This window comes from Suncus etruscus, chromosome 12 (genome assembly GCF_024139225.1).
Source record: "Suncus etruscus isolate mSunEtr1 chromosome 12, mSunEtr1.pri.cur, whole genome shotgun sequence".
NCBI classification, from domain to species: domain Eukaryota; kingdom Metazoa; phylum Chordata; class Mammalia; order Eulipotyphla; family Soricidae; genus Suncus; species Suncus etruscus.
Genome location: NC_064859.1, coordinates 46,184,200 through 46,198,621, shown reverse-complemented (window position 1 = coordinate 46,198,621; position 14,422 = coordinate 46,184,200). Strand labels below are relative to the sequence as shown.

Sequence of the window (14,422 nt, the reverse complement as noted above, 5' to 3'; positions counted from 1 at the left end):
TTATCTGATAATGCAGAACTAATGAGATATTACAAAACAGTAGAATAATGTGTATCAGTGCAAATTCTAAGTTCAACATCTGACAACAAACAATACCCACTACACACTTGGGTCTCCATAGGTGTCATGAAAAAATACAACAGAGCAGCACCATAGGACCAACATATCGATTCAAAAGTCAGCTTGTTCAGCTTCCTGTGAACTGCAGAAAGGGATCAAATAACACAGAGAATCTCTTGTGTAACCATGTTCAAAGGAATAGATTGCTACAAGACAGACTGGTTCAAGGAAAAAGCAGAGAGATTTTCAGGAGTGAAATACAATAGAAGATATGGCAAAACAATATCATCATTGGCAGCAAATCCCCCTATGTCAACAGGCCCTACATGTTTCATAAAGTAATGGCTAAGGAAAGAGGAAAGCCTTGAAATTAGATGCAACTTTTTCTGAGATACGGGATTGAAAGAGAGCATTCAAGAGAACTGGGCAGTTTAGGCAAAGTCAGTTTACTGGGAGTGTAATATTCAGAATGGCACTGCTGAGGTCACAGAAGTGAAAAACATGCTCAACATAGACTTAGGGCCTCATTGGGTGGGTATGTGGGCTACATAAGCAGAATATTTTGGAAACTATAGATAGTTCCTTCTGGGAGGTGGGCAACCAGGAGAGCATGGAGCCACTTTTAGGAACTGAGCAGCAGAATTGAGCTACAGTGTGGCTCCTGGAGTCTTCTGACCAGAGTTAATGATGTGAAACAGAGAGCACAGCTGGCTGCACTAGCTAAACTATCTAAAATCCAGACTTCAATGATGGAGTTTTTTGGGTTTTCATAGAATATCTGATTAGGGATTCATAAAGAGTCATTTTCTAGGCATCTGGAGGAAACTGTATAGCATATGTCAATTTCTCACTCAAACAAAATGTCATCAGTGAAGTTGCAAAAACAGAACACAAAAAGGCATCATAGTGGATGAAAATATTTATTATTTTTTGAAAAAAAAAACAGGCTTTGAGCATACAAAAGGAACTGTATTGAGATTGGGGAACAGGGATGATAAAGTAAGGTGTCTAGATTTGAACGGTGGAGGAGATTTTCTGCCAGCATCAACCATGAGAATGGAAGAATATCCAGGATGAGTTGAGTATTAAATTCACCCTGTGGATATCTGAGCTGACCTACCCCTGAAACTTGCAGACATAGGGTAGTGGTTTTCGGCAGTCTTGACTTTGCCACTTCTCATAGCCTGAAGAGAAAAGAGAGTAAGTGAACTGAGTGGGGCTGAGAGAGCTGTGAAAATGGTACAGAAGCCTGGCACCCAAAGTCATATCCTCCCCATTAAAACATCTCAGGCTCCAGAGAAATGTGGCAAATGAAATTAGAGGTGAGAGGCTAGAGAAAGACAAACAAAAAAATGTTCGAAGATTGTCCTCCTCTAAAAGTCAGTCCTGAAAACGATTATGGGGAGAAAGAGTGGGGGAAAGATTTAAAGATGAGATCTTCTCTCAATCGTACCTGTGCTTTGAACAAGGCTCCCACAGTAGCCTGCACCAGTTGGGGCACCTTTGTCCCAGGCAACATAGTTCAGCACATCATTGCTGATCCACTCCCATCCACCTCCATTGGGTTGTCTGCCCTATGGGACAGGGGACAGAATGGCATTTAGTCTCAATAGTACTGGGATGCTCTGTGAATCAATTCTTCACTGGAACTCCTGAGTGAAACCCAGCAGTAAGAATATTTGGGGGTTCTTCCTGATCTGAATATGAAATATAGGATTAAGGCCTTGCTCAAACATGCAAGGAAATAAAATAATCAATCGTTTAAAGACCAGTAGAAACTTACATATTGTTTGAGGAAACACATGGGTCATCAAACCTGTATACTTTCTCTAGAGCACATTGACTCCCATCTTTCTTTACCCATAAATCAACACACCTTAGACATTTCTTAGGAGGTCCATACCAGTCCTAGGAATTCCTTATTGAACTAGTGGTATATATGAGAGTTGTACATAGTGAAGATTATTGGTAGCTTAGATGATGGCCTTCCACCATCCAGAGCTTCAAAAGATCTCATGATTTCATTCTCCAGAATGACATGCAATTTAGATGAGACTCAAGGAGGCCCAATATATTTTTATGGTCAGACAAAGGAGGTATAAACCAGATGGCCAATTTAGAGTGAAGGTCATCCAGGCAAAGGAGATGGAATCTTACCTCTGTGGGGTCGTGGAGTCCAATCCAGATATGAGAGACTGAAGTACCAGTGTTCTTGATGAGTGAGGCCACAAAATAAGCCTCAGACCCAGTGAGCACAGACACAAGGTGTCCTTTAGGCCTCTTTTGGCAAGCATACTGTGAAAGGAGGGAAGAGATTGAGGGGGAGCTTGGAAATTGGGAGCACTGGGGCTTAGGACTCGAGAGACAAATGCAAGAATAGTACTTGAAAACGTTCTGCTACTAATTGTGTTATCATTTACCTACCATAGTATCCCAGGAGAATGGAGGCTCCCCTTATTGCCTCTCCAAAATGCCACAACATCCCCAGTTGTAATTCCTGCTACTCACATCTGCATCCATCCAGGATTTTTCTGCCAAAAACAGGGCATAGCAGTGGGAACCATAGGCCAAGGAACCTTTGGGGCAACTGATTCTTGGAGAAAGCTCCCCCTTCTGCAAGTCTTCACCTGGAGGGAAAAATATCAAGGACAGATGGAGTGAACAGAAAAACAAATATTAGAGAGGAAAAGACCTAGAATAGTGGATATGACCAGTGGTTTGGGGGGAAACCCCTCTAACTCATGTTAACACCTCAGTATTTTTAGTGCATACACAACAGGCAACTTTCAACTTCAAACAGAAACACTAAAGGAGGAACAGACTGTTTTTCTGTTCAAACTTCATTTCATAGGTTGCCCAAATTGTCCTTTGTCTGGACTGACTTTTGGTTTCTTAAAGAAATCAAAGTCTTATTGCTTCCCCAAGACACCCCAGGCTCTTCCAGTTGTGCTTTTCCCTGAACATTGATCACTCACAGAAGAGGTTATAGTGCTCATATCCACTGTGCTACCAACCAGTAGTTGTTACCAAAGAAAGCTACAATGCACAAATCAGTGCATGGCATCTACCTCACTTCTATCATATGTGCCACACACAGAGATGACAGTTTCTCCTTGAGCTTCCATGGCACCAAGATTAGCTGTGGCAACACTCACCTGTCACTTGATATTGGAGCATTAAGCAGGAGAGCAGCATCCAAGCAAGAGTGGGAAAGGCCATGGGGGGCAGCATTCTGTCTGACTGGACAAGGCTATCAGAGGAAGGAATAGAAGTGTGGTCAGGGAGAAGCCAGAGGACCCACTGCTCCATATCCTGTTTCATTAGTCTATATCCCAGGAATCAGTTGATCTGAATACTGTGTCTCTCTCTACTGTGCTCATCAGATTTGATATTCTGAATGTTTTCTCCATGAGTTCCCTAGCATTCACAAAGGCTGAGTCAGAGAGTGTTTTTGTCCTCTCAGGAAAAGTATTCTTCCCCACATTTCCTCAAGCATCTGAGAGACAGCCTTTCCTTGATGAGCATCTTGTCTCAGCTCCTACTTACCTTTCTTGCTGGGATCTGTGATGGTTTGTCAGGTCAGAAAAACCAGCCTTTTATAAGACTTTCTGAGGGAGGGGCACTGAAATGGATAGCACAAAGTTTGAAACTTGAGGGGGCTACTGGGAATGGCTAGGCATGGATTCCAGGCAATTCCAGAAATGGGAGGCTTCTCTTTTTAGCAATGGCTGGGAATTGCCACAGGTGTAACCACTTCTCGTCCTAGATTAATACCTCCCTCTTTCTGTTGCCAGCTGCAAGTTTTCCCAGACTAACATTTCTCAGTGCTTAATGGTTATAAAGACAGATTGTAACTTTTGTCTTTGTTTTTAAGAAAATGTGTAGAGTCTCTAGTTATCAGCACTGTGATTGCAAACTAAAAAGGAAATACGGAGTTTCAGCATTTGTTCAGTTCGTTCATATAGCTTTTCTAATTTATGTCATATTTTAAGAAAATAATTTTACCCTTATTACTAAAAATCAATAAATCATAAACAAAATGATATTCGATGAGTCAATGCCCGTAGTAAAATATAAGAAACAGAATTACTTACATTACCCTTTTAGTAAAGCATACACATAGAGAATATCTGAAGGACTGAATGATAGAAAGATAATGACAAATATGTCTTTTATATAGTCAATCCTTCTAACACATTGTCCCTGTGAGAATTATTATGTGTCTCTTGGAATATACCTGTCTCGACTAGATAGCTTGAATCCTCCCTAGTACTGAAATCCTTACTGTCAGTCTATCTTGGACCTCTCTTTGAACTGTTGTCCAGGTACCAATTTATTCCATAGCCATCTCTGAATTTTCATTGTGTTATTGGGAGGCTTCACATCCCAAAACCCAAAATTCAATACAAAATCTCTGAGTAGTTGAAATAGAATAAAAGACAAACAACAGGTGAAACACTTCTATTAAATAAAAATTTAAAAACAAATAGGATCAGCAGAAAAGTACTTGTGATTTGAAGGAAAGTTAACTGTCTGTCCTTAAATCATGGATTTGCTCAGATTGACATTTATTCCCTGTTCTCAAAAGGCTCTCTACAATATTAGAGTGACGTATTGAGTCACTATACCAGGCTTATTTTGCATTTTTTAAAATTTCATCTAGCTTTTAAATTATATGTAAAAGTAAAATGTCAAATCATAGGTTCACGTGTCATATACTGAAAAGTATATGTTGAAATATTCAAAAAAGAGATATACATTAAAATGATTACTAATTATACCATGTTGTGGTTCAGAAATAAATTATCACTTATGTTCACTTTGTCACTTATTTAAAATATATATATATATGTAAATTCTATATGTGTCTAATATTTATAGTTTCTCTGGTAGATTGAGTAAAAATAAAAAATATTTGAATGAAATGCATAAGTGTAATAAAATTTTAGGCACATAAACCTGAGATACAAATCATAAGAATAAAAAAGTGCAAATAAGATAGTTACAATATTTTACTCCATCAAATACTGAGAAAAGACTGATATATCCTGATTGTAGTGCAGAGAAAAAATAGTTCATTAGAAGAAAAATATTACATCTGTGACAATTCCCAGCCTTTACAGGAAACAGAATGCTCCGTTTTCCAGAATCGCCTGGAATCCATGCCTAGCCATTCCCAGTAGGCCTCTCAAGTTTGAAGCTTTGTGCTATCTATTTCAGTGCCCCTCCCTCAGAAAGTCTTATAAAAGGCTGCACTTTCTGACCTGACAAACCACCACAGAGCCCAACAAGAAAGGTAAGTAGTAGCTGAGAGAAGATACTCATCAAGGAAGGGCTTTCTCTCAAATGCTTCAGGAAATGGGGAAAAGTATCTTTCCTGAGAGGACAAAAGCACTCTCAGACAGCCTTGATGAACCCTAGGGGCCTCCTGGAGAGAACATTCAGAATATCAAATCTGATGTGCACAGTAGAGAAAGACACAGTCATTCAGGTCAACTAATTTCTGGGATATAGAGTTATAAAACAGGATATGGAGCACTGGGTCTTCTGTTTGGCCTCTCTCTGACCACACTTCTATTCCATCCTGTGATAGGCTTGTCCACCAGTCAGACAGGATGCTGCCTCCCATGATCTTTCCCACTGTGGCATGGATGCTGCTCTCCTGCGTAATGCTCCAAAATCAAGTAACAGGTGAGTGTTGCCACAGCTAATCCTGGTGCTACGGAAGCTCCAGGGGGAACCTGTCAACTCTTGTGTGACACATATGATAGAAGTGAGGTACAGGCCATGCACTGAATCATCCATTTGAGTTTTCTTTGGTAACAACTACTGGTTAGTAGCACAGTGGATATAAGCACTATCTCCTCTTCAGTGAGTGATCAATGTACAGGGAGAAGCACAACTGGAATTGCCAAGGGTGTCATGGGGAAGCAATAAGACTGTGAGATCTTTAAGAAACCAACTGACAGTTATGACTAAGGTCAATATTGGGCAATTTCTAAAAAGCAGGTGGAACAGAATAGCAGTCGATTCCTCCTTTAGTGTTTCTGTTTGAAGTTGAAAGTTGCCTGTTGTGTATGCACTGAAAATACTGAGGTGTTAACATGAGGTAGAGGGGTCTCTCCACAAACCACTGGTCATATCGAATACCCTAGGTGTCTTTTCCTCTCTAATATTTGTTTTTCTGTTCACTCCATCTGTCCTTGATTTCTTCCCTCCAGGTGAAGACTTGCAGAAGGGGGAGCTTTCTCCAAGAATCAGTTGCCCCAAAGGTTCCTTGGCCTATGGTTCCCACTGCTATGCCCTGTTTTTGGCAGAAAAATCCTGGATGGATGCAGATGTGAGTAGCAGGAATTGCAAGTGGGGATGTTGGGGGCCTATCTGAGACAACAGAGGCAATAGGTGGTGCCTCTATTCTCCTAGGATACTATGACAGGTAACTAATAACACAACCAGCAGTACTACTTCAAGTATTATTATTGCATTTGTCCCTCCAGTTCCCAAGCCTCAGAGTTCCCAAGTGCCAAGCTTTCCCTCAATCTCTTCCTTCCTCTCACAGTATGCTTGCCAGAAGAGGCCTAAGGGACACCTTGTGTCTGTGCTCACTGGGTCTGAAGCTTATTTTGTGGCTTCGCTCATCAAGAACAGTGGTACTTCATTCTCTCACATCTGGATTGGACTCCACGACCCCACTGAGGTAAGATTCCATCTTCTTTGCCTGGATGACCTTTACTCGAACTTGGCCATTCGGTCTATAACTCCTTTGCTTGACCATAAAAAATACATTGCACATCCTTGTGTCTCATTGAAATTAAATGTCTTTCTGGAGAATGAAGCCATGAGACCATTTGAAGCTCTGGATAGGTGGATGGCCCTCATCTCAAATTACCAACAATCTCCACTATATACAATTCTTATATATACTAATAAATCAATGAGGAATTCCTAGGACTTGTATGGGACCTTCTAAGAAATGTCTAAGATGTGCTGATTTATGGGAAAAGAAAGATGGGGGTCAATGTGCTCTCGAGAAATTATACAGGTTTGATGGCCCATGTGTAGCCTCAAACAACCTTCCCAATCTGACAGTTTCCACTGGTCTTTAAACGATTGACTTTATATTTTTCTTGCATGTTAGAGCAAGGTATTAATGAGAATTTCCTAATGTCTGTATTTAGTTCAGGATGAACCCTGCCAGAATTCTTACTATTGGATTTCACTTAGAGGTTCCAGTGAAGAATTGCTTCCCAGAACATCCCAGTACCATTGAGACTAAGTGGCCTTTCTGTCCTCTGTGCCATAGGGCAGACAACCCAATGGAGGTGGATGGGAGTGGATCAGCAATGATGTGCTGAACTATGTCGCCTGGGACAAAGGTGCCCCAACTGGCGCAGGATACTGTGGGAGCCTTGTTCAATGCACAGGTAAGAGATCAAGAGAAGATCTCATCTTTAAACCTTTCCCCCAATCTTTCTCCCCATAACATTTTTTAGGACTGGATTTTGGAGGGGTGCAATCTCCAAACTTGTGTTTGTCTTTCTCTAGCCTCTCACCTCTAATTTCATTTGCCACCTTTCTCTGGAGCCATGAGATGATGAAATAGGGAGGATATGACTTTGGATGCCAGTGTTCTGTACCATTTTTGCAGCTCTCTCAGCCCCAATCTGTTCACCTATTCTTGTCTCTTCAGGCTATGAAAAGTGGCATAGTCAAGACTGCCGAAAACCACTACCCTATGTCTGCAAGTTTCAGGGGTAGATCACTCAGTGCTCCACCCCGATGAATATAATACTCAATTGATCCTGGATATTCTTTTAGTCTCCTGGTTGAGGCTGGCAAGAAATCTCCTCCACCATTCAAACCATCTTACCTTATCCTCCTTCTTCCCCATTCTCAATATAGTTTCTTTTGTATGTTCAAAGCCTTATTTTTCCAGAGAATAATAAATATTTTCATCCACTATGATGCCTTTTGTGTTCTGTTCTCGAAGCTTCACTGATGACATCTTGTATGAGTAGAATTTGATTTATTTTATTCAGTTTCCTCCAGATACCTAGAAAATTTCTAATTATGAATCCCCAATGAGGTAGTCCATGAAAACCCAAAAACATCCATAATTTAAGTCTGGATTTCAAAATTTGACTGATTAGATAGTTCAGCTAGTACAGCCAGCTGTGCTCTTTGTGTTCACATCATCAACTCTGGTAAGAAGACTCCAGGAGCCTTAAGCCAGGAGCTCAACAGTGTTGCTCAGATACTAGAAATAGCTCCATGTTCTCCTGCTTGTCCACCTCCCAGAAGGAACTATCTATAGACACCAAAATGTGCTGCCTGCCTATGCAGCCCAGAGACCCACTGAGGCCCCAAGCCTATGTTGAGCATGTTTCTCATTTCTGTGACCTCAGCAGTGTCATTCTGAATATGAGACTTTCAGTAAACTGACTTTGCCTAAACTGTCCCGTTCTCTTGAATGTTCTCTTTCCATCTCTGGCTCAGACCAAACTGCATCTCATTTCAAGCCTTTCCTCTTTCCTTAGCCATTAGTTTGTGAAACATATAGGGCCTGTTGACATAGGGGGATTTGCTGTCAATGATGATATTGTTTTGCCACATCCTCTATTGCATGTTACTGCTAAATAGGTCTCTGTCTCTCCACTGATCCATATTATTGGGGAATTTATTGACTGCCTAAAATCACTACCCTATTTCTGCATGTTTATTGTAGTTCAGCTCACTTGTCCACTTGCGTGAATTTACTACTAAACTAACTGCGACAGCAATCAATTCCTTTGAACATGGGTACACCAAAGTTTCTCTGTGTTACTTGATCCCTTTCTGCAATGCTAAGAAAGCTGCACAAGCTGATGTGTTATGTGATACCTTGGATCTGTGGTGCTGCTGTGTTGTATTTTTTCATGCCACCTATGGAGAACCAGGTTTGTGATGGGTATTGTTTGCCAGAAGTTGAACTTGGAATTTGCAATTATACACATCTTTCTGCTGTTTTGTAACATCTAATTCTTTCTGAATTATCAGATAATATCTCTAATTGTCTATCTTCTTTGGATTATAATTTTAAGACAAATTATTTAATGATGTTTTATATTTAATATTTAGTATCATTTATCTTATATTGATTGTTGCACAATTATTTATCACACTGTTCATAACACATACATTTTAGTTATTAATATTCAATACCAATCGTAGCACTGTTAATCTCCACTTATCAGAATTCTCAAGGTCCATTCACCTCCATATCCTGCTTCCATGCAGGCACAAATTTACTTCATATTGCTTATTACAACACAAATGCAACTGAAGTTATAAAAATTTAGATTAACAAGTGTCACTTTGAATTTGATTTAAAATAACTGTTTTATCTCTCCATGCTATTAACTCTAGTAACTTTTTTTTTTGTTTTTGTTTTTTCGGGCCACACCCATTGGATGCTCAGGGGTTACTCCTGGCTAAGTGTTCAGAAATGGCCCCTGGCTTGGGGGAACCATATGGGATGCCAGGGGATCAAACCGAGGTTGCCATCTTTCCTTGGCTAGCGCTTGCAAGGCAGACACCTTACCTCTAGCGCCACTTCACCGGCCCCAACTCTAGTAAATTTTTAAGATAAAATCCTAACTACGGAATTCCAGTTTACATATGTTTTCTTTGCTTTATCCCAATGCTCAACACAGACATTAGAAATGATGAAAAAAAAAACCCAAAAGACAATCAAATTAGGTCTTTGCAAGGAAGTAAAAAATTGCTGTGCTGTGGATGGTGCTAGTTGAGCTTTCTTTTCGTGTGTGTGTGTGTGTGTGTGTGTGTGTGTGTGTGTGTGTGTATGTGCTTGTGTGTGTCTTTAAACTCACAAGGTTTAGTAGATCACTGTGTAAATTTTACATCAGACTTCCTTTGAATGTATTGGAATACCATTGCTATAAGTTATCAAGGTGTCACACCTCTGCACATGCAGTTCAGATCTTATAGATCTAAAAGTATTTGATGGCTTGGAAATTTAATAAAGTTGTTACCCAGCTGGGCCATTTCTGTTGAAGGGTGTAGGGGTAGTCATTGGCTGCTGTAGTTCATGCAGAAAGGAAAGTCTGTCCCTACTCCCCACCCTTGATGAAAATGCCACAGAGGTATCAGTAACTTCTTGGGAGACTTTCTGGGAGCCATTATTTTCTCTTGTTTTTTGGTGGTGGAACTGGGCATGTTTTTTTTCTGACAGGAAATGGGTAGGGGCTTCTTTTATTTTTTTGTGGAGGTTGTATGTGTGTGTAGAGGAGATTGGCTCAATTTCATTTACCTTGGATTATAATTTTATCAAATACATATTAAATTTTCTGTTTAAAATTTTTTACGTGTGGAATGTTTAAATATTTCAGCTTTATTTTGTAAAATATTGACATTTACACCAAGAACTTCCCATATGCTATTTACCCTGATAAATATGTAAGTAGAACTGCAAATATATAGTCTTTTCTTCTGTGTGCATATAGACAGAATGGTGCTGTTGTCTCAAACTAATAGGAATAATAAATAGTGTTTTGTCAGTAGTTGCTGTGTATTACCTCAGAAAGTTAATGTTCTTTGTTCACAACAGCAGAAATTCTTGGATCCTTCAATTGGTTTTATTTTAATAATTAAAAATGTATTTATTGTGAAATTACCACTTTTAGGGGCTGGAGATATAGTATAGCGGTAAGGCATTTGCCTCGCATGCTGCCATATCAGCATGGTTTTTATAACTTTATTTTTTTTTTTGGGGGGGGAACAAACATTTGATGCTGGAGCACTCAGAAATTGCCCCTGGCTTGGGGGGACCACATGGGGCACTGGGGGATATAACCATGGTCCTTCCTTGGCTAGCGCTTGCAAGGCAAACACCTTACCTCTAGTGCCACCTCACCGGCCCCGGTTTTCATAACTTTAATTGCCTTTGTGTTGTAACCCAATTCCTGAATCCCATGTGTTTCCCCGAGCTTGTCAGGAACGATTTCTGATCAAAAAGCCAGGAGTAAATTATGAGCATAGCTGGGTATGACCCCAAGTCAATAAGTAAATAAATAAATAAACTTTTTACACAAAGAGAATTTACAACTTTTAAAAATATCTTGACATATGCAGCCTAGCCCAAGTAGATTTTTGACAATCAATCAATAAATTGATATTTAAAAATCTATCATTATCCCAGACATATGAACCTTCATATTTCTTGAAAATTTTACAAAAATCTAATTTCATATAATATGAAAAGCACATAAATCATAGAAAATATTACTTTGTTTCTTATTTTTATAAAAATCTTTATTATGCACCACAATTACAAGCACAATTGTAGTTGGGCTTCAATTATAAAGAGAACACCCCCCTTCACCAGTGCAACATTCCCACCACTGATGCCCCAGATACCCCTCCTCCCCCACCCCTGTTTGTATTCGAGACAGATATTCTACTACTATCATTCATTAATTTTGTCATGCTAGTTTTTAGTGTAGTTATTTCCCTAACAGCATTCACCACTCTTTGCGGTAAGCTTCATATTGTGGGCCGGTCCATCCAGCCCTGCCCTCTATTGTCTCTGGATTTATTACGATAAATTCGTTAATTTTTTAAACTATAGAAGAGTGAGACTAGTCTCTGTCTCTCTCTCTCTCTGACTAATTTCACTAAGTATAATAGATTCCATGTACATCTATGTATAGGAAAATTTCATGACTTCATCTCTCCTGATGTCTGTATAATATTCCATTGTGCATATTCACCACAGTTTCTTTAGCCATTCCTCTTTTGAAGGGCATCTTGGTTGTTTCCAGAGTCTGGCTATTGTAAAATTGTCACTATTTCCTTTGAGGTGCAGAAGCTTCTCAGCTTAATATGTTCCATATTTTTATCTCTGCTATTTCCTCCTTGGAGATGCCTTTAGTCTCAATGTCATGAAATATTTTACTTACATGTGTTTCTATATACCTTATGATTTTAGGTCTGATATCAAGGTCTTTAATCCATTTGGATTTTACCTTTGTACATGGTGTTAGCTTGGGAGAGAGTTCATTTTTATGTAAGTTGCTAACCACTGTGCCAACACAACTTATTAAAGAGGCTTTCCTTGCTCTATTTTGGATTTCTTGCCCCTTTGTCAAAAATTAAATGATTGTATGTCTGTGAAACATTCTCTGAATACTCAAGCCTATTTCATTGATCTGAGCATTTGTTTTTATTCCGCTACCATGCTGTTTTGATAACTATTGATTCACTTTATATCTTTTTTGTTTGCTTTTTGTTTTTGTTGGGTCACACCTGGCAGTACTCAGGGGTTACTCCTGGCTCTATGCTCTGAAATCGTTCCTGGCAGGCTAAGGGGACCATAGGGGGTGCTGGAATTCTAACCACCATTCTTCTGCATGCAAGGCCAACACTTTACCTCCATGCTATCTCTCCAGCCCCTATTTTATTTCTTGATCCTATTCAGTTTCAAAATCCATGACTTAACCAGGATGCTGAATGACATTAATAATATATGCTATAATGTTGTTCTATATTTATATTACATCATAGAAGCTATTTTTAAAAGGAAAGCATAATATACTGTAAAATTGATAAAAATAAAACATAAGTTAGCCCTTATTTTACACAAATATAAAATAAAACTTTAAGTATAAAAACATAGAAGGAGCTGGAAAGATAGTACAACAGGTAGTGTGCTTACCTTGCATCAGACTGACTTAAATTTGCACCCTGGAAACCCGTATGGGTTTCCAAGTCTGCCAGGAATTATTTCTGAATATGAAGTTAAACTCCAGAGCATGGCAAGATGTGAATCAAAACAAAGAAACCAAAAATAAAAGAAGAAAATTTCCTCAAATTTAAGAATATTTATTTTGCCACCCCTTTCTGAGAATTACATATGTATTCAAGTTTTGTAACTCACTAAATTTTATGCATTAGTCATATATTGTTATTATATATATTATTATTATTGAATGTTGGTAATAAAAAGAAGTGTATATATAGGAAATGTGTCACAAAATAGTGCCCATATACTTAGTTCACTATCATTATTTAATAAAAGAAAAAGCTTTGTTGGGTTTTGGGGGGTAGGGTGCACACATGATGGAATATTCCTGACTCAGCATTCAGAAATCCCTCCTGGCAGGCTCCTGCCAGAGTTCAAAACTGGGTCAGTCTAGTGCAAGGCAAATATCCTACCAGCTGTGCTATTGCTCCAGCCACGAAAACCATTTCTTAAGAGAAAAATTAAAATAACCATAATTGGTATGTATATAAAGTTAATATAAAATATTTTGTGTGCCCATTTATTATTCCTATTGCTAATCTTTACAGATATGTTATAATAAAACATTTTTAACATTTTATTACCTAAGGAAGGAAATAATAGAGGCTCTCAGTTTGCAGTTCTTGAAGTTTTTAGTAGCAAAAGAAAGCCCCTAAGTAATTATCAATTAAATATTGAATAAATAACAAATATGTATATAGCTACCTCATTAATTACAGTTAAAGGATATCTTCCTTAAAGTAAAAAATTGATTTATATATCACCTCATTCTTCAAAGAATAGTATATTTCCTAAAACTTGATATTTATGCTGTTTGCTAAAATTCATTGAATAAAGAATACATAAATATAAATTAAAAAAAGGAAATTTTTCGAGAAAGAAAAAAATCAGAAATAAGTAAGTTAATAATGAAAAAATTTTACAAACTTAATCAGCAAATGGATCATTAGTGTAAACAATGTCTTGTTTATGGCTGCTGTCTTTGCTAAAACACTAAGATAATTTTCTCTTTGTGACCTTACAATATCAGACTTACAAAAAAAAGTAATATCAGATCATTTTTACTAGGTTCATGTGACCAAATCCCTGGCCTTTATTATATATATCATCCAAGGATATTTTGTACAATTTTGATAGTAAATTGCATTTAACATAAAACCAAATTTCTTATTAATCATCTCAATATACCATTTGTTAGTAAAAACAATACACTTTGCTAAAGAAATAAGTGAAATATTTAAACCTGCTGACTAAAAGACAAAGAACTACTTGTTTTCTTTGCAGTGGAAATGGAGAAGTGGTATCTGTAAGTAATCAAGTTATCTATCTCTCTGATAAAAATGACCCAACATTTATAGAAATAAACTCTCTTAAAATACCAGTGGCAAATTTAATTACATATCTGTAATCTACAATATGTTATAAAATGTATTTTCTAGTATGATGTGTCTGAAAACAACTAAATCAGAATTATACTGGAAGAAATATAGAGTAATTGTTTTGGGAGATCCATATAGTCCATTCTTGCCAGAATTCATTCAATTTGATTGCCACACATTTAGC

General features: G+C 38.2%; 2 protein-coding genes and 1 pseudogene across 2 annotated transcripts; 1 reads left to right on the top strand and 2 right to left on the bottom strand.

Annotated features, from left to right (window-relative positions):
* LOC126024534 (small integral membrane protein 8-like) overlaps positions 1-14,422 on the bottom strand; it is a 1,114,930-nt pseudogene that overhangs the window by 467,822 nt on the left and 632,686 nt on the right.
* LOC126024541 (lithostathine-like) lies at positions 1,177-3,300 on the bottom strand. Its single transcript, XM_049784974.1, has 5 exons — positions 3,216-3,300; positions 2,569-2,687; positions 2,218-2,355; positions 1,514-1,634; positions 1,177-1,244 (listed from the first exon to the last, which is right to left on the bottom strand). Exons 1-5 carry the CDS (start codon positions 3,289-3,291, stop codon positions 1,177-1,179), a joined length of 522 nt encoding a protein of 173 aa, XP_049640931.1. The 5' UTR covers positions 3,292-3,300.
* Positions 5,676-7,818, top strand: LOC126024165 (lithostathine-like). Its single transcript, XM_049784605.1, has 5 exons — positions 5,676-5,751; positions 6,282-6,400; positions 6,620-6,757; positions 7,364-7,484; positions 7,751-7,818. Exons 1-5 carry the CDS (start codon positions 5,676-5,678, stop codon positions 7,816-7,818), a joined length of 522 nt encoding a protein of 173 aa, XP_049640562.1.